This window comes from Tachyglossus aculeatus, chromosome 23, assembly GCF_015852505.1.
Source record: "Tachyglossus aculeatus isolate mTacAcu1 chromosome 23, mTacAcu1.pri, whole genome shotgun sequence".
Classification (NCBI taxonomy): domain Eukaryota; kingdom Metazoa; phylum Chordata; class Mammalia; order Monotremata; family Tachyglossidae; genus Tachyglossus; species Tachyglossus aculeatus.
In genome coordinates this window covers 2,384,612-2,405,404 of record NC_052088.1, presented here as the reverse complement: position 1 = coordinate 2,405,404, position 20,793 = coordinate 2,384,612, and the positions used below count along the sequence as shown (strand labels likewise).

General features: G+C 46.0%; 1 protein-coding gene across 1 annotated transcript in view; it reads right to left on the bottom strand.

The window, feature by feature from the left end:
• SIPA1L1 (signal induced proliferation associated 1 like 1) overlaps positions 1 to 20,793 on the bottom strand; it is a 421,260-nt gene that overhangs the window by 66,121 nt on the left and 334,346 nt on the right. The window contains 4 exon segments of the mRNA XM_038765485.1: positions 1,627 to 1,776; positions 14,522 to 14,664; positions 14,666 to 14,777; positions 20,278 to 20,552. Of these exon segments, the coding sequence (XP_038621413.1) occupies positions 1,627 to 1,776; positions 14,522 to 14,664; positions 14,666 to 14,777; positions 20,278 to 20,552 (680 nt within the window).

Genomic DNA, 20,793 nt, shown 5'->3' with positions numbered 1-20,793 from the left:
TCTAGCCTGGAATGCCCTCCCTCTTCACATCCAACAGACCATCGCTCTCCCCACCTTCAAAGCCTTATTATAATCTCATCTCCTCCAATAGGCCTTCCCTGATTAAGCCCTCATTTCCCCTATTACCTCCTTTCTGCATCACCCTTGCACTTGGAATTGCCCCTATATTTCCCCTTCCCTCAGCCCTACATTGCTTCTGTAAATATCAGTACTTTATTTTAATGTCTATCTCCCCAACCAGACTGTAAACTCCTTGTGGGCAGGGCACATGTCTACCAACTCTGTTATATTGTACTCTCCCAAGCATTCAGTACAGGGCTTTCCACACAGAAAGCGCTCAATAAATATGATCAATTAATTGCACGATGTTCTCCTTGCCATTTACTTTTCTGTTTTACTAGTTCCAATGCAGTTTTTTCTGAAATCATACATATTTAAGTTGGTTAATGGGTTTTCCCCAAAGGTGAATAATGGATTCTTGGGGCTTCTCCTATTTCAAGAATGATAAAAGAAATCAGACGATTATCGGGGAATACTCTAAGTGTGTCAGAAAAAAAAAATCAGAGCCTGGGATTTGAACAACATTTCTCTAACTTCAAGAGCAGTGTAGGATGGAAAATCAATCAATACATACTCCATGTAACATTATACTGAATTAGTGATCTCCCTTGGGAAATCAGTGTAGGAGATTTAAGAAGGCTGTGAAGCATTTTCACAGGTCATGGTGGGGCAAACATGCCCAGAAGAGGCTTTATTTATCAATCAGTGGTATTTATTGAGTGCTTGTCATGTGCAAAGCACTGTACTAAATGCCTGGGAGAGTACAATGCGACAGAGTTATTGACACATTCCCTGCCCACAATGAGTTTACAGTCAATCAACCAATGAATGGTATTTATTAAGTGCTTCTTGTGTGCAGAGCTCTGTACTAAGCACTTGGGAGAGTACAATACAACAGAGTTGGCAGATAATGTTCCATATAAAGTCTGACTTTTGCCAAAAAAGGAAGAAAAGGACAAATGTGGCTAGTAATTTAGAAGTAGAAAATATTTCAGGTAGGAGCTGAAACTCAACTCCTCCAGGTTTTAAGGAGGGAATTCTCCAGTAAAAATGATGAGGAGGTAAAATGTCTGATAATAACATAATCAGAGCTCGCTTATTACATATCAAGCACTATTCTAAGCACTGAGGTAGATACAAGTTAATCCGGATGGGAACAGACCCTGTTCCACATGGGAGAGGAGGAGGGAGTAATAATAACTGTGGTATTTGTTAAGTGCTTACTATGTACCAGGCACTGTACTAAGCACTGGGGTGAATACAATCAAATTGGCTTGGACACAGTCCCTGTCCCATGTGGGGCTCACAGTCTCAATCCCCATTTTACAGACGAGGCAACTGAGGCCCAGACAACTGAAGTGATTTGCCCACGGTCACACGGCAGGATTCAATCCCCGCTTTAGAGCTGAGGAAACGAAGGCCCGGGGAAGTGATGTGACTTGCCCAAGGTCACACAGCAGACTGGTGATGGAACCGGAATTAGAACCCAGGTCCTTTGACTCCCAGGCCCGGGCTCTTTCCACCAGGCCATGCCGCTTCGCAACGCACAAAGAGGAGACACCCTACCCTTCGGGCATGGACTTTTGTCGGTAAGTGCCTCCACCGGAACCAGTGTCGCTAGAGGAGGACAGGCTACTAGGAGAATTACGGCACTGCGGGGATCTTCCCAAAGCCATGGATGACACGGTCACATAATGGTCCGAACCAGGAGACAACCTGGGAATGCACAGAAAAAAGGCAAGGTCAACCGTGAGTGAGCCAATTTGCTGGCAAATGCATTAATGGACAAGAGTCTGCCCCAGCAGCAATCACCAGGACCTTCACGGAGAGAGTGGAAATGAAGCCAGCCGGCTGGCTGGAAATCATCACCCCCGCAAAAACTCAGACCCCTTGGGAATGTCTGAAAAATAGCACTGAGGTGGGGAGAGGCAGAGGACAAAGAGAAGGAACTTTAAGTAAAACACACTGGCCACAAATCCATAATTTGAATCTCTTTTCTACTGTGGGATGGTTTAAAAAAAACCCAACGAAACAACCATGCCTGACGTTGAATTATTGCCCTAGTTCTCACTGTAGGAATTACAGTACATTGCCAGCTCTACATAAAATGCACTTTCATAATACTGATAATTGGGGTATTTGTTAAGCACTTACAATGCTTCAGCCACTGTACTAAGCTCTGGGGTGAATACGAGTGAATAGGGTCGGACACAGTCCCTGTCCCACGTGGGGCTCACAGTCTTAATCCTCATTTTACAGATGAGGGAACTGAGGCACGGAGAAGTGAAGTGACATCCAAAGTCTCACAGAAGACAAGTGGCGGAGCTGGAATTAGAACCCAAGTCCTTCTGCCTCACAGGCATATCCACCAGGTCACGCTGCTTCTTAATACCATCTAGCAATCAATTATATTTATTGAGCACTTACTGTGTGCAGAGAACTGTACTAAGTGCTCAGGAGAGTACGATACAGCATCATAACAGAGTTGGTAGACACAGTCCCGGCCCATAACAAGCTTAGAGTCTAGAGACAAATTTTCCTTTCGTAGTGCCTGGTCTGGGCTTAGTTTACTCTATTTACAAATCTTACACATTGTACAGTCGCCATCTTCATATATTTGCCTAAAACGATGTGGGCTCATTGCATTAGCTTTGGCGATCTCAATGATTTGCATTTGATTCTAACTGTGAAATAGAAGAAGGCTTAACAATAGTGATGGCATTTGTTAAGCGCTTACTCTGTGCCAAGCACAGTTCCAAACGCTGGGGTAGATACCAGGTAATCAGGTTGTCCCACTTGGGGCTCATAGTTTTATTCATTCATTCATTCTTTCAATCATATTTATTGAGCGCTTACTGTGTGCAGAGCACTGTACTAAGCACTTGGAAAGTACAAGTCGGCAACATATAGAGATGGTCCCTACCTAACAATGGGCACACAGTCTGTCTAGAAGGGGGAGAGAGACAACAAAACAAAACATGTAGGCAGGTGTCAAAACAGTCAGAATAAATAGAATTATAGTTATATGCACACCATTAATAAAAAATAGAATAGTAAATATGTGCAAGTAAAATAAATAGAGTAATAAATCTGTACAAATATATACAAGTGCTGTGGGAAGGGGAAGGAGGAAGGTGGGGGGGGATGGGGAGGAAGAGAGGAAAATGGGGGCTCAGTCTGGGAAGACCTCCTGGAGGAGTAGGGCTCTCAGTAGGGCTTTGAAGGGAGGAAGAGAGCTACTTTGGCAGATGTGTGGAGGGAGGGCATTCCAGGCCAGGGGAAGGATGTGAGCCGGAGGTCGACGGCGGGACAGGTGAGAATGAGGCATGGTGAGGAGGTTAGCAACAAAGGAGCAGAAGGTGTGGGCTGGGCTTTAGAAGGAGAGAAGGGAGGTGAGGTAGGAGGGGGCGAGGTGATGGAGAGCCTTGAAACCGAGAGTGAGGAGTTTTTGCTCGATTTGTAGGTTGACAGGAAATCACTGGAGATTTTTGAGGAGTGGAGTGACCTGCCCAGAGCATTTCTGGGCAACATTTCCAGGCAGCAGAGTGAAGTATAGACCGAAGCAGGGAGAGACAGGAGGATGGGATATCAGAGAGGAGGCTGATGCAGTAATCCAGTCGGGATAGGATGAGAGATTGAACCAGCAAGGTAGCACTTTGGATGGAGAGGAAAGGGTGGATCTTGGTGATATTGTGGAGGTGAGACTGGCAGGTTTTGGTGATGGATTGGATGTGTGGGGTGAATGAGAGAGCAGAGTCGAGGATGACACCAAGGTTGTGGGCTTGTGAGACAGGAAGGATGGTCGTGCCGCCTACAGTGACGGGAAAGTCAGGGAGAGGACAGGGTTTGGGAGGGAAGATGAGGAGTTCAGTCTTGGACATATTGAGTTTTAGATGGAGGACAGACATCCAGAAGGAGATGTCCTGAAGGCAGGAGGAGAGACGAGCCTGGAGGGAGGGAGAGAGAGTAGGGGCGTAGATGTAGATTTGTGTGTCATCTGCGTAGAGATGATTGAAGCTATGGGAGTGAATGAGTTCACCGAGGGAGTGAGTGTAGATAGAGAACAGAAGGGTACCCAGAGCTGACCCTTGAGGAACCCCTACAGTAAGGGGATGGGAGGGGGAGGAGAAGCCCGCAAAGGAGACTGAGAATGAACGGCCGGAGAGGTAAGAGGAGAACCGGGAGAGGATGGAGTCAGTGAAGCCAAGGTTGGATAGCGTGTTGAGGAGAAGGGGATGGTCCACAGTGTCAAAGGCAGCCGAGAGGTCGAGGAGGATGAAGATAGAGGAGCCATTGGATTGGACAAAAAGGAGGTCACGGGTGACCTTTGAGAGAGCAGTTTCGGTTGAGTGTAGGGGAGGGAAGCCAAATTGGAGGGGTGTCTAGGAGAGAGTTGGGGTTGAGGCATTTTAGGCAGTACGTGTAGATGACTCATTCTAGGATTTTGGAAAGGAAAGGGAGGAGGGAGATAGGGTGATAACTCGAAGGGGCAGTGGGGTCAAGAGAGGGTTTTTTTTAGGATGGGGGAGACGTGGGCCTGTTTGAAGGCAGAGGGGAAGGAACCCGTGGAGAGTGAATGGTTGAAGATGGACGTTAAGGAGGGGAGGAGGGAAGGGGCGAGAGTGTTCATAAGATGAGAGGGAATGGCGTACGAAGCCCAGGTGAATGGGCACTTGAGAGGAGGGAGGAGATCTCATCTGAAGATACTGCTTGGAAGGATGGGAGAGTAGTGAAGAGGGTTGAGAGCTGGGGGGATGGAGACGGGGAAGGGGTGACTTTGGGGAGCTCAGACCTAATCCCCATTTTACAGATGAGGTAACTGAGGCACAGAGAAGTTAAGTGACTTGCCCAAAGTAACACAGCTGATAAGTGGTGGAGCCAGGATTAATAAATAAAATAACGATGGTATTTATTAAGCGCTTACTATGGGCCAAGCACAGATCTAAGCACTCTGACTCCCAAGCCCATGCTCTTTCCACTAAACCATGCTGCTTATCAATACACCAATACATCCCTGACTGTATCTTTCCTAGATCCAGGGAAACAGCATGGCAAAGTGGTAAGAGCTGGGGCTTGGGAGTCAGAGGACATGGGTTCTAATCCCACTCTGCCACTTGTCACCTGTGTGACTTTGGGAAAGTCACTTAACTTCTCTGTGCCTCAGTTACCTAATCTGTAAAACGGGGATTAAGACTGTGAGCCCCACGTGGGACAACCTGATAACCTTGAATCTATACCAGCACTTAGAACAGTGCTTGGCACATAGTAAGCACTTAACAAATACAATCATTATCATCCTCGGATTTTACGATCCTTTCCAAATCTCTAAAAGAACCATAAATTGGCTAAAAGAGTTGAGATCCCCCTCCTTTTTCATGGAATATTAACTAATGATGATGACAAAATGTGTGAATAGGCACTGGGTTTGTGACACAAGCATTCTGGAAATACAAAAACAATGATTCTCTCCCTCTTCAAAGCCTTATTCAGATCCCACTCCTCCAAGAGTCCTTCCCTGATTATGCCCTCATTTCCTCACCCGGAGCCCTGATATAATAATAGTAATAACAATAATAATAATTATGGTATTTGTTAAGAACTTACGACATGCCAGGCACTGTACTAAGCGCTGGTGTGGATACAAGCAAATTGGGCTGGGCACAGTCCCCCATCCCAAGTGGGGCTCACGGTCTTGATCCCCATTTTACAGATGAGGGAACCGAAGCCCAGAAGTGAAGTGACTTGCCCAAGGTCACATAGCAGACAAGTGGCGGAGTACGGATTAGGACCCGGGTCCTTCTGATTCCCAAGCCTGGGCTCTAGCCACTAGGCCACGCTGCTTCTCTGATCCCCGACTCCCTATCTCTAATGCTAGACTGTAAACTTGTTGTGGGCAGGGAATGTACCTGCTTAGCGTTATAGTTAGCACAATGCTCTGCTCCTAGTAAGCACTTGATAAATATGACCGATTGGATGAATGATTGAACGAACCCTGGGATCCTCAAAATCTGGCCACCTTCACAACTGGCATATTAATTTGCATGGGCATGGTGAGATGATATTACTATTCATTCATTCATTCATTCAATCGTATTTATAGAGCGCTTACTGTGTGCAGAGCACTGTACAAAGCGCTTGGAAAGAGCAAGTTGCTATCACTTAGTTAAGAGTTAAGTCAGCACCCCCTAAACTCATCAAAATAACAAAAATTCAAATCAACCACCATCATTCCAGTGGAATTTTCTTAGATTAAATCTCTGCCTGGGAGCATTTGGTTTGGCAAGGAAATGAGAAAATTTTACTGGGTTATTGTGAGTTTCCCAAAGTGGAACAACATTTTTCAGATGATCAGCATTCTTTTAGATATTTTTCTGTCTCTGATCATTTGAGAGGGGCTTTGTTTTCAAACTCCACATGTAGAGAGCTTACATATGGCAACTGTAATAGCAACCCACTGTAGCGTTTTCACTGATCTGCATAAAAAGGTTGTGGGCAAGCTTCAGTATTAGCCTCTATTTTGTCTATTTCTCTCTAAAAATATTACCAAAACATTACTGTTTCAGTCCCTTCACACCAATGCTATTTGTGAAAATTCAAAATGAGGTGGTTTAGATCAGGAGACAGAAGATGCAGAATTACATAAACACTCCAAATCAAGCGGAGAAACAGTGTGGCGTAGTGGATAGAGCAGAGGCCTGAGTGTCAGAGAACCCGGGTTCTACTCTCGACTGTGCCACTTGTGTGACCTTGGGCAAGTCGCCTCACTTCTCCGTCCCTCAGTTCTCCTGTTATCCCTCCTAATTAGACTGCGAGCCCCATGTGCGACAGGGACTGTGTCCGACCTCTGTCTCTACCCCAGTTCTTAGAGCAGCTAAGAACAGTGCTTTGCACATAGTAAGCACTTAATAAATGCCATTTAAAAAAAACCATAAAAAAATCAATCAATGATATTTATTGAGCACTTAGACCGTAAGCTTGTCGTGGGCAGGGAATGTGTCTACCAACTCTATTATATTGTTGTATTGTACTCTCCCAAGCACTCAGTACAGTGCTCTTCACACAATAAGGGCTCAATAAATACAATTAACAGATTGTTCAGAGCATTGTACTAGGTGCTCGGGAGAACACAATACAGTGACAACACAATATTGTAAACAATAAAACACAATGACATTATGTGAACAAAACTCATCCCCTTGATCTCCCCTCCACCTTTCTTCCAGTTACAGGGCCCAAAATGGTAATCCTGGCTCTGCCACTTGTCTTCTTTGTGACCTTGGGCAAGTCACTTCACTTCACTGTGCCTCAGTTTCCTCATCTGTAAAATGGGGATTGAGACTGTGAGCCCCACGTGGGACAGGGACTGGGTCCAACCTGATTTGCTTGTATCCATCCCGGTGCTTGGCACACAGTAAGCACTCCACAAATACCCTAAATATTATTATTATTACTATCATTAATAAAATTAACCTCATAATGTAAGTAATCGATTTAGATGCATCCCAGGATTACAGCAAAAATTAATCTCTCTCTAAAGAGCTTTGAGATCCTCAGGTTAAAAAGGGCACAGAAAGGTAGACTGTGAGCTCGTTGTGGGCAGGAATGTGCCTGTTTGCTGTGCTACTGTACTCTCCCAAGCACTTAGTACAGTGCTTTGCACACAGTAAGCACTCAATAAATATGACTGAATGATTGAATTAAGGTGAAAGTACCCAGTACCCACTGCCTTGGTAAGTTTTAAAAGGGAATTTCCAAAAACTTACATCCCTTTCAGTTTCCCACCCTGACTCCTTTCTAAATTTGGCTGGGAAACAGCTAAACATTTTTAAACTAACTTGTACCTAATGTTCTTTGGGACTTCCCATCTCCCATCCACACAAATGAAATCCAAGGACATTTTTCTTACGCAAGAATGTGGCAATTGAAAAATCATGATCGCTCGTGAGCAGGGCTGCATTCAGGCCTCTCTCGTTTCCGTGCGTCAACAAAAATGCTAAAGTATTTCATTGGAATAAAAATCCACGGTTCCAGTCTGGAAACTTGGAAAGAGATGATGGTGCAAGATGAACAGCAGTGGTCCACTTTTCCAGCGGTATTCTTAACCCAAAAAATGGTAGCGGGCCTTAGCCAAGAGAAATATTACCTTTTTCCATATAAACTTTGCATACATAAAAATGCACGTCAAAGAACACACACCTAAACCAAACATCTAGGTCCATATGAACAGACTTTCTTCAGTCAACCACCGTTCACTTAGTAGCGGATGAAAATTTATGAACAATTAATGATCGTTAAGATTTTTTTCCCATATGAGTTGTTTGATATCAGATGGGCCTCATTTGTTTCTTGGTTTTTACCCCATAATAGAGGCATTGTTTAGAGGTGTTAAAGAAACTTCCAAAAAGATTCTGTGCGGTCAACTCACTTTTAAATCTTGGAATGAGATGGTAAGTTACCCAACAACTCTAAAATGGATGCAGAAGGCAGGCAGTGGATAATGAGGTATGGGAGGCCATAAATGAACGATCAATTAGTCAGTGGAATTTATTGAGTGCTTACAGTGTGCTGAGCAATGTACTAAGCACTCATAAGCAGCAGCGTGGCCTAGTGGCTCACCAGCTCATTGCGGGTATGGAAATGTGTCTGTTATATCGTTACATTGTATTCTCCCAAGTGCTCAGTACAGTTTTCTGCACACAGTAAGCGCTCAATAAATACAACTGATTGACTGACCAGGACCTGGGTTCCAATACTGGCTCTGCTACTTATCCGCTATGTGGCCTTGGGCAAGCCACTTCATTTCTCTGTGTCTTTAAATTTACATTTTGGCCCCATTTTTATCCCCCCTCGCCACCCCGGCTTGCTGCGAAAGTGTGGCTCCGCCACTTCTCTGCTGTGTGATCTTGGGTGAGTTGCTTCATTTCTTTATGCCTCAGTTACCTCATCTGTGAAATGGAGATTGAGACTGTGAGTCCCACATGGGACAAGGACTGTGTCCAACTCAATTTGCTCGCATCCACCCCAGTGCTTAGTTCCGTGCCTGGCACTTAAACGCTTAACCTATTATTATTATTATTAAAGAAGTGTTCTGCCTTGTCAGTACAAACCCACAAAATTCAGTATATTCATCCTCCCCTCCCTCCCAACCAGAGCTCTCTTCCAAGAAAGGAAGTCTAGACGGCTTGCCTAACTTCAGTTACTATAGACATTTTCTGAATGCTAAAAAATGAAATGCCTTTTTGTTCATTTTACCAAGCCCAATGGAGTTGAGTTCACTTGAAATCTGTGAACAGGGGTGAAAGAGAGAGGCAGTAAGGTGCAGTGGACAGAGCCCAGGCCTGGGGGTCAGAAGGACCTGGGTTCTAATCCTGGCTCTGCCACCTATCTGCTGTGTGACCTAGGGTAAGTCACTTCATATCTCTGGGTCTCAGTTCCTTCATCTGTAAAAAATGGACTAAGACCTTGAGCCCCAGGTGGGACAGAGACTGTGTCTGACCTTATTAGCTTGTACTTAGTACATTGCCTGGCACATAAAAAGCGGCTAGCAAATTCCATTTAAAAAATGAAAGAAAAGAAAAGGAAAGAAAAAGTGCTGGGGTAGAGACAGGATAGTTAGGTCCCAAATGGACTGACATATAAGTAGGAGGTAACACATTTTTAATACAGTCTAAAAATCACATACACGTTATACCCTAGCATAAGGATAACCACATCAAGTGTTCTCCTGAATGTCTAGAAACACTAAATTGAATAGGATCGTAATTAAATATCCCTTATGCAAAACACCACTCTTGACTTTTGGTATATATATGTTAAGTGCTTAGAATGTGCCAGGAACTGTACTAAGCCCTGGATTAGATCCTAATGAGTTTGGATCTAATCCTACAGTCCCTACCCCACATGGAGTCATGGTCTTAATCCCCATTTAACAGATGAGGTAACGAGACACAGAGAAGTGAAGTGAATTGCCCAAGGTCATACAGCAGACGAGTGGAGGAACTGGGATTAGAACCCAGGGCTACATGATGTCCAGTGCTCCATCCACTAGGCCACACTGCTTCTTTGTCCCCTCTCCTAGCACTGTACCAGAATCCAGTTTAGAATTAAGTCTTGTATGACAAATTCAATCAAGAGCAAATCATATTTCAGCCTTAGTCGATTTTAGCTAGGCACAACTAAAAATGGATTGACAACACTTAACATTTCAAATGTGCCTAGTCCCAAAAGAAAAAGGCAGTGAAAGCTATAAAGATTTATTCTGCTGAAATTCCGCTTTATTTCCAGAGCCTTGTCAGACTACATTAATCTCCATCTACCATTCTTCGTCAAAAACTAAATGACGTCACGCTCCTAATTTAGTCCCGATGAGCTTTAATCTTGTCGTTATTTCCCTCAGAGAAGCTTCCCTAAATTAGGAGCTTCCTTCAGTTAACTAGTTCGTTTCCTCTTCATACTAAATTTTCAATTTCACATGCTCTGAACAGACTCGATTCTGTTCTGGAGGGCCTGACTGCCTATGTTAACAGATACTGCATTAGCCAGACTCATACTAACATAGTTATTTACATACTTAGACACGGTTACACACCTACTTAGTATGTACGTAGAACATTCATTCACTGCCCAAATAGCTGAGAAGGGTGAATCAAGAAAAGCAGCATGGCTCAGTGGAAAGAGCATGGGCTTGGGAGCCAGAGGTCATGGGTTCTAATCCTGGCTCCCCCACTTGTCAGCTGTGTGACCTTGGGCAGTCACTTAACTTCTCTGTGCCTCAGTTACCTCATCTGTAAAATGGAGATTAAAAATGTAAGCCCCACGTGGGACAACCTGATCACCTTGTATCCCCCCCAGCGCTTAGAACAGTGCTACGCACACAATAAGCGCTTAACAAATGTCTGCTAATTCTGGTGTATCAAATTCTCCCAAGTGCTTAGTGCAATGCTCCATCTCCCCCCTTCAGAGCCTTACTGAAGGCACATCTCCTCCAAGAGACCTTCCCTCACTAAGCCTCCTTTTCCTCTTCTCCCGCTCCCTTCTGCGTCACCCTGATTTTCTCCCTTTATTCATCCTCCCTCCCGGCCCCAAAGTACTTAGGCACATATCTGTAATTAGTTTATTTATATTGGTGTCTGTCTCCCTCATTGGACCATAAACTCATTCTGGGTGGGGAATGTGTCTGTTTATTGTTATACTGTACTCTCCCAAGTGCTTAGTACAGTGCTCTGCCCACAGTAAGCACTCCAGAAATATGACTGACTATAAATACCATTGATTGAGTGATTGATTGGGAATTTCTTAAAGCTCAGGTCACATTTCACCGGGACTGTGGTGCCCTGAGAATCGATGGAGATTTGTCCATTTGTCGGGAGCAGAAAGGTTCCTTTACCAAAATTTTCCTCCAAGGTTGATGAAGATGGGGGCTGGTGCCCCACAAACCCAGAAGAATTAACAATCAACAAAATTAAACATCAACCTGGCCTAAATTATGCCTCTTCATAGCAAGGAGGGGAAAGCACTTGGGATTAAACAGAGTACAATGGAGAGATCCAGCCCACCTACACTCTCTGTAGGAAAAATCTGCAAAGTCAACCCAGCTACCTTTGATCGACTTTCCAAAAAGTGAATTTTACAATGATAATAATAATTCTGGTATTTGTTAAATGCTTACTGTGTGCCAGGCACTGTACTAAGTGCTGGGGTGGATATAAGTAAATTTTTGGATGCAGTCCCTGTCCCAAGTGGGACTCACAATCCTCAATCCCCATTTCCCAGATGAAGAAACTGGGGCCCAGAGAAGTGAAGTGCTTGCCCAAGGACACACAGCATTCATTCATTCATTCATTCAATCATATTTATTGAGCACTTACTGTGTGCAGAGCACTGTATTAAGTGCTTGGGAAGTACAAGTCGGGAACATATAGAGACAGTCCTACCCAACAATGGGTTCACGGTCTAGAAGGGCTCACAGCAGACAAATGGCAGAGCCGGGATTAGAACCCACAACCTTCTAACTCCCAGGCCTAGGCTCTATCCACTATACCCTGAAAGAAGAAGCCACTGAGAAACAGCGTGGCCTAGTAGATAGAACCCGGGCCTGGAAGTCGGAGGGCATGGGTTTTAATCCCAGCTCCGCCACTCTGCTGCGGGACCTTGGGTAAGCCACTTAATTTCTCTGTGCCTCAGTTACCTCACCTGAAAAATGGGGATTAAGACTGTGAGCACCACCTGGGACAACTCGATATCTTTGTATCTACCCTGCACTTAGAACAGTGCTTGGCATATTATAAGCGCTTAACAAATACCATGATTATTATTATTACAGGAAATTCTCTTGGCTTCTAGGATGGTTTTGGTCTAGGTGAAATCCCAGAAATACTTAGTCTTTTTCAGGCACATTAAATAATAGACACCAGGGGCCTTATTCCTGTATTATGGGTGAATTCAATGATGTTTCAAATTCAATGGATCAAAAGACTTACAATGCAGTTTTGTCAAATCTTAATTAAGGGTTGAGGTTGTTGAAATTCCTGCTGATTTCAATGCCATTAAATGCTACTCCCACATACCAAGCCATTTGCACACAGTGAGCACTCAATAAGTACGACCGAATGAATCTGCGCCCAGAGGACCCCTTGGGTCAGTTTACCGATCACTCTGCCAATCATATTTATTGAGTGCTTACTGTTTACAGACCACTGTACTGAGCGCTTGGGAGAGTACAATATAACAGAGTTGGTAAAACAGTTGCTTCACCCAATATAAACTTGAAATTTGTTCCTAAAATAAACCTTCATGCACAGACTTCTTATCCCACTTGAGAGTTTTCTCTGTGAGGAGAAGCAGTGTGGCCTACTGACTTGCCCCAGGTCACCCAGCAGACAAGTGGTGGAGCCGGGATTAGAAGCCAGGTCCTTCTGACTCCCAAGCCCGTGCTCTAGGCACTAAGTTTGGTGACTACTAAATCTTTTGTATTTTTCCAAGCACTTACCCCAATGATGTTCAATAAATACTACTGACTGATTGAACTGGGGGAAGGCTGGAGGCAATGTAGCCAATGGAGAGGCTGATAAAATATTCTAATAATTGCGGTATTTTTTAAGCTCTTACAATGTGCAAAGCACTGTTCTAAATCTAGTTGAGCTATGAGGAATGCACAGACCAGTATGGGGATCATGTGGATAGAGGGAGAGGAGGAAATTGAGCACTTTGTACAGTGCCAAGTGCTTAGTACAGTGCTCTGCACACAGTAAGCGCTCAATGAAGCGCTCAGGGAAGCAGCATGGCCTAGTGGATAGAGCATGGGCCTTGGAGTCAGAAAGTCATGGATTTTAATCCTGGCTCCACCACCTGCCTGCTGTGTGACATGGGCAAGTCACTTCACTTCTCTGTGCCTCAGCTACCTCATCTGTAAAATGGGGATTAAGACTGTGAGTCCCATATGGGACAGGGACTGTGTCCAATCCACGTTGCTTGTATTCCCCAAGTGCTTAGTACTGTGCCTGGCACATAGTAAGCGTTTAACAAATACCTAAAAAAAATACGATCAAATGATATCTTCGAAGTGTAACCAGTAGGATTCAACAACCGGCAGGAAACGTGTCTACCAACTCTGTTCTACTGTCCTCTCCCAACTCCTTAGTGCAGTGTTCTGCACACAGTGAGCGTTCAATAAATGCAATTTGATTGATTGACTGACAGGTTCCCTGCCCTCAGCGAGCTTGCAGTCTAGAGAGGGATACAGATATTAACAGTAATAAATAAATTGGAGATATGTACCTAAGCGCAGTAGGGCTGAGGGTGGGGTGAATACACAATGCCCAAATGACACAGAGCCAAATCAACTCCTCAAGGCCGGGAATCACGTTTTCTAATTCAATTCTTCCCTCTCAAATTTCTAGTCCCGTGCCCTGCACAGAGCAGATGAAGGGTACAGCCTATATCGATCCACTACCCAGAGCTGCTGTTTGGCAGGGTCAGTTTGGGCCCTGGTTTTTATTGAGCGTTTACCATGTGCAAAGCACTGTACTAAATGCATAGGCGAGCACAATAAAACAATATAACAGACCCGTTCCCTGCCTCAGTGTGCCTGTGCCTTGCCCTCCAGGGGCTGTCCACGTACAAACAGCTGGCATTTAATGAATAGTACGGCCCAGCTCATCAGCTACTGAGTGCTGGGCTTCGGGGCTAGGTTCAGACGTGATGGATCCCCAGATGGGGAACCCATATGCACAGAGATGGCACTCAATAAGTAGTCGCACCTGGCCGACCGGCTCCCCAGAGCTGGCATCTGGAGGGAGGTTTAGATGCAGTCGACCCCCAGACGACAGATATACGGGGGCCGCCCGTCCGTGTCCGATAAATAGCTCAGGAGTACAGTGCTTGGCACATGGTGAGCGCTCAATAAATACGATTGAACAAAGGGAACTGTACAGCCCGCTCCGCCCGTGAACAACGGACCCACCTGCGCTCCAGGGGCCGCCCATCGCTGGAGATGCTCCGGGGAATGTTAGCAGCGCGTTCTGGAGGCGGTATCTTCCCATCGCCTTTCCCGGCGCTCCCACGGGCCATGGCGGGGCTGTGCGTCGGGGCGGGGCCGGGGGGGGCCGTGTGGCCTCTGCCACTTGTTGTTGCTGCGGAAGGGGAACTTGAACTCGTATGGCACGCCCTCGTTCATTTTGTACTCCATCACAGGCAGGCGGTACGTTTCTGAGCAGCTCCTGCATGAGGCGGGAAGTATTTGTTCGTTCCGGTGGATTTACTGAGCATTTCCCATGTGTGAAACACTGAGCCGGGTGCTTGAGGCACGGGATCTATCGGCAGGCACACGACGACCACCCTAGCCCCTCCGACGCTGCCGAGCTAACCAACATCCCCCCACACCCCGTGGCCCTGTTAGAATCAAAGCAGTGTGGTCTGGTGGAGAGTGCACTGGGGTCTGGGAGTCAGAAGGACCTGAGTTCTCATCCCAGCTGGGTGACCCTGGGCAAGTCACTTCAATTCTCTGGGCTTCAGTTCCCTCATCTGTCACTGTGGTTGGGGAATATGTCTGTTTATTGTTATATTGTACTCTCCCAAGTGCTTAGTAGAGTGCCCTGCACCTAATAAGTGCTCAATGAAATGGGCATTAGGACAGTGAGCCCCTTGTAGGACAGAGGCTCTGTCCAACCCGATTTACTTATCTCCACCCTAGCAATTAGTACAGTGCCTGACACACAGTAAGCACTTAACAAATGGTATTTGTTAAGGCATTTGTTAAGTGTTTACTATGTGCTAGGCACTCCACTAAGCGCTTGGGTAGATCCAAGGTACACAGTCCTTTTTCCACATGGGGCTCACCCTCTTAATCCCCATTTTTCAGACGAAGTCACTGAGGCCCAGAGAAGTGAAGTGACTCACCCAGAGTCACGCAGCAGACACGTGGCAGGGGCCAGAATGAGAACCCAGGTCTTTCGGACCCCCACGCCCAAGCTCTCTCCACCAGGCCGCGCACGCTTCTCAGTGAATTGCCTAAGGTCACACAGCAGGTACACAGCAGAACTCTTATAATACTTCCAAGTATTTGCAGCTTTAAAACTCATTTCCTCCCAGCTCTGAGCAAAATCAAACACTCTTCCATGGCATCTCTCTTGCTCTGGCACTTCACGCCTCCACTGCTGATTTCCAAGCAACTAATTAACTCCATTCTTTAAAGAGTGACTCTTCCCCCCCCCCCCCCACCCCAACCCCTGTCACTTAGCAATGCCATGACTGTATGAAACGCTATAATCCATCCTTCTCTTCTCCGCATTTTTAAGAGAGCTAATTTTCTCAACGGATCTGTGGACACCATTTATTTTTAAACAGCCACACATAATTACACAGTGTGGACTCTGGAAAGAAGGGGGGCTCTGAAGTGTTGCTAAAATAAGATGGTGCAGCAAACTGCCAACTTTAAACGTCGGTTGCTAGGGTTGCAATGAAAGAAAAGCAGTGAAGGAGAGTGGAGAGCAACAGAGATGGAGAGCCTTGAGTCCCCTGAAGGGAGCAGAGCTAAGACAGCGCAGGATCTGAAGGAAAGCTGGATTTAGAAACATCCGGAGAATGTCTATAGACTCCGGGAATGCACCATTCTTGGAGAAAATACTGTTTTTCCATTTTTTTTATAACAACTGAGGAAGACTTTAAGCAGTGTGGCCTAGTGGAAAGAGCACAGTCTTGGGAGTCAGAGGACCTGCATTCTACTCTCAGCTCCACCTGCTGTGTGACCCTGGGCAAAAGCCTTCACTACTCTGTGCCTTAATTTGCCCCTTCGTAAGATGGGGATAAAATACCTGGGCACCTTCCCTTTGAGCCTCGTGTGGGATGGTGATTCTGTCCTATTTGTTTCTATTGATTCAATTTCAGCAATTAGTACAGTGCTTGGCACAAAATGATGGTATTTGTTAAGCGCTTACTATGTGCATTCACTCATTCATTCAATCATATTTATTGAGCGCTTATTGCATGCAAACCACTGTACTAGGCACTTGGGAGAGTACAATACAACATAGTAATCTCTCCCAAATGCTTAGTACAACGCTCTGCACACACGAACACTCAATAAGTACCACTGATGATAGATTTTTTTTAATGGTATTTATTAAGTGTGTGATATGTGTCTGGCACTATACCAAGTTCTGGGGTAAACACAAGCTAATCAGGTTTGACACAGTCCCTGTCCCACATGGGGCTCATGGTCTTAAATCCCATTTTACAAATGAGATAATTGAGGCACAGAGCAGTGAAGTGACTTGCCTGAAGTCTAAAAGCAGACAAGTGGCAGAGTCGGGACTAGAACCCAGCTTCTCTGACGTCCAGATCCGTGCTCTTTTCCTCAGGCCACGCTGCTTCTCCGATCGATGGTAAGTGCTTAATATGTACCACAATTATTATTATTATTAGAAATGTTTGTGTCCCTCCATACTAGGATCGGGAGCTGAGAGAGAAATCCTGCTAGTTTGGCACTCCTTGCCATCAGGAAATGGGGAAGAATTTTGCTTTTTTTAATTTTATGGTATTTGGTAAGCAAAGATTATGTGATGATGATGATATTTGTTAGGCATTTACTAGATGTCAGGCACTGTACTGATTGCTGAGGTAGATACAAGCAAATCAGGGCGGACCCAATCTCCGTCAGCATTGCGTGGTGGATAGAGCCCTGGTCTGGGAGTCAGAAAATATGGGTTCTAAATCCTGGCTCTGCCACTTGTCTGCTGTGGGATCTTGGGCAAGTCACTTCACTTCTCACTGCCTCAGGTTCCTCATCTGTAAAATGGGGATGGAGACTGTGAGCCCCACATGGGACAAGGACTGTTTTCCAGGCCCATTTTCTTGTATCCACCCCAGTACTTAGTACAATGTCTGGTACATAGTAAGCACTTAACAAATCCCTTAATTGTTATTATTATTATTGCTACACGGGGCTCACGGTCTTAATCCTCACTTTACAGACAAGGTGACTGAGGCAAAAAGAAGTGAAATGACTTGCCCAAGGTCACCTAGCAGACAAGTGGTGGAACTGGGATTGGAATCCAGTCCTTCTGACTCCCAGTTCCCATGTGCTACCCCATTAGTCCACGCTGCTTCTCCAATTATCAATTTATTTCAAGGGCTAGAGTAAGCGCTCAATAAATACAACTGACTATTTTCCCCAAAATAGAAAGGTGGTAACCACCTCCAAAGTTTCTTGGCAATGGAGACCCCAGCATTTAGGAAGCAACACTTCAAGAGATGAATTTTGGTAGTCCCATTAGCAGGGGCCTGTCGACATATCAATGCTATTTATAATTATTATTATTAATAATAGTAATAATAATAATAATGGTATTTGCTAAGCGTTTACTGCATGTGAGGCACTGTTCCAAGAGCTGGGGTAGATACAAGGTAAGCAGGTTGTACCACACGTGGCTCACACTCTTAATCCCCATTTTACAGATGAGGTAACTAAGGCCCAGAGAAGTTAAGTGGCTTGCTCAAGGTCACAAAGCAGATGTGAGCCCTTTTTGGGTAGGGACCGCCTCTATATGTTGCTGACTTGTACTTCCCAAGTGCTTAGTACAGTGCTCTGCACACAGTAAGAGCTCAATAAAAACGATTGAATGAATGAGTGGCGGAGCTGGAATTAGAACCCATGTCCTCTGACTCCCAAGCCTGGGCTCTTCCCACAAAGCCACACTGCTTCTCAAGAAGCATACCATGTGGAGTGCACTGTGTACTGGGCACTTGGCAGAGAACGACACAACAGAATTAGCAGACAAGTTCCCTTCTTGTAATGAGCTTCCAGAGCAAGCTCACAGGCACTGCCTTGCCTTGCCAAAATAATGATGATAATGATGGTACTTGTTAACGCCTATGTGCCAGGCGTTCTACTAAGCGCAAGGCGACTTGGCTAGCCAGTGAGTAAGAGGTTGGCTCATTCTGAGAAGCATTTTGGCTTAGTGGAAAGAGCACAGACTTGGGAGTCAGAGGTCATGGGTTCTAATCCCGGCTCCGCCACTCATCAGCTGTGTGATCAGAAATGAATTTATTTATATATCTGTAATGAATTCACTTATATTAATGTCTGTCTCCCCCTCTAGACTGTAAGCTCATTGTGGGTAGGAGTGTGTCTGTTATATTGTTCTCTCCCAAGTGCCTAGTAAAGTGCTCCGCACACAGTTAGCGCTCAATAAATACCACTGTCTGACTGACTTGCTCCCTTCGTTCTTCCTCCCTCCCAGCCCCACAGCACTTAGGCCCATATCTGTTATTTATTTACTTCTACTCATGCCTATCTTCCCCTCTAGAGTGTAAGCTTGTAGTGGGCAGGGAATATGTCCGTTGACTGTTACTCTCACACGTACACTCTCCCAGGTGTTTAGTACAGTGCTCTGCAGACTGTAAATGCTCAGTGAATAGACTGACTTCACTATGTGCTAGGCACTATACTAAGCACTTGGGTAGATCCAAGGCCGGGTAGAACGGGAGGCAGAGAATCAGCTACAGGGACATGAAATGATGAAGGAGGTCAGACCGTACTTTGACTTTGGGGGCTGAGGGACGAGAGTTCTGAAGTCTACGGCATCTTAATGGGAAGTGAAATTTCTAAAAAAAACACAACAACCTCAAACTAACCAAAAAAGTAAATAAATAAACACGACCATCAGAACCACATTTGACCATGTAGGATTCTGACCATGTTCTACAATGATCTGCTAAAAGTCTCTCACCTAATAACGTGCTGGATTCGTGGCTTGTGGGAATGTCGGGTATGAATTCTACCAGATGTGCCTTCTTTGCCAAGCGATTTTTGGGTCCTGGAGTGAAAATTCTAGCATTTTCTCAGGTCGGTCAAACTTCCCTGCTGCTACTAGCTCTCACTGAAAGACTTTTCATGTTCTTCCCCGGATGAATTTTTCAGCATCAAATGTAGTTTCTCTCTCTCTCTCTCCCTCCCCCCTGCCAAACCTTTCCAACTCTCTGCCTCCCTCCCTTTTTCCCACAGATGATTTCTAAGGAGAACACAGTATTCTTTATGCTGTTCTCCTGTTTGCCAAGAGTTTAGACAAACAGCGTGGTCAAGTGGAAAGAGCCCAGGCCTGGGAGCCAGTGGACCTGGGTTCTAATCCTGGCTCCACCACCTGACTGCCATGTGAGACTGTGGGGAAGTTCCTTCTCTTCTCTGTGCCTCTGCTTTCCCCTTTGTAAAAGGAGGATAAAACTCCTGATCTCCCTCCGTCTTAGATGGTGAGCCCCATGTGCGTCAGGGATTGTGTCCTATCTGCTTAGATCATATCGACCCCAGCATTTAGTCCAGCGCCTGGGAATCAGAAGGACCTGGGCTCTAATCCCGGGTCCACGACTTGTCCGCTGTGTGACCTTGGGCAAGTCACTTCACTTCTCTGTGCCTCAGTTCCCTCGTCAGTTAAATGGGGATGAAGACTGTGATCCCCAAATGGGACAGGGACTGCCTCCAACCTGATTACCTTGTATCTACCTCAGGGCTTAGAACAGTGCTTGGCACACAGTAGGCGCTGAACAAATACCAATATTACATTTTTTTCTCCAGCGTTGCCGGGGCCATGGGGAGCACTCAATCAATGCCCCCGACCCTTGGGAGCGCAGGCGAGCACTCGAGCGACACCATCCTTACTTCTCGAGCTCGCCCCAAGGACTCTACCGGGGGGTCCCAGAGCCCCGAGGTCCTGGCCCAGCCCGTACCTTCGCGGGGTGCAGTCCTCGTGCGGGGGGACGATGACGACCTTCACGGTGACCGAGGTCCTCAGGAGGTCGATCATCTGCTCGTGGCTGAGGGTGGCCACGGCCACGGTGCAGATCTCGACGAGCCGGCTGCCCTGCCTCAGGCCCGCCTGCCAGGCATAGCCGTACGGCTCCACATCCGCCACGATGCCCTCGTAGTTGACGTGGAAGCCCAGCTGGCCCAGCCCGTTCCGCCGCAGCGTCATCTCCACCGACTCGCAGCCCTTCGTCACAAACTGTCGGGCCCGAGGCAAGGGAGAGCGTTAGCAGGAGATGGAGCCTGCCCCAGGCCGCGGTCAGTCCATCGATCTATAAAAACCACCATCACCATCACGGTATCTATTAAGTGCTTACTCAAGCTTACTGAGAAGCAGCTTGGCTCAGTGGAAAGAGCCTGGGCTTTGGAGTCAGAGGTCATGGGTTCAAATCCCGGCTCCACCAATTGTCAGCTGTGTGACTTTGGGCAAGTCACTTAAC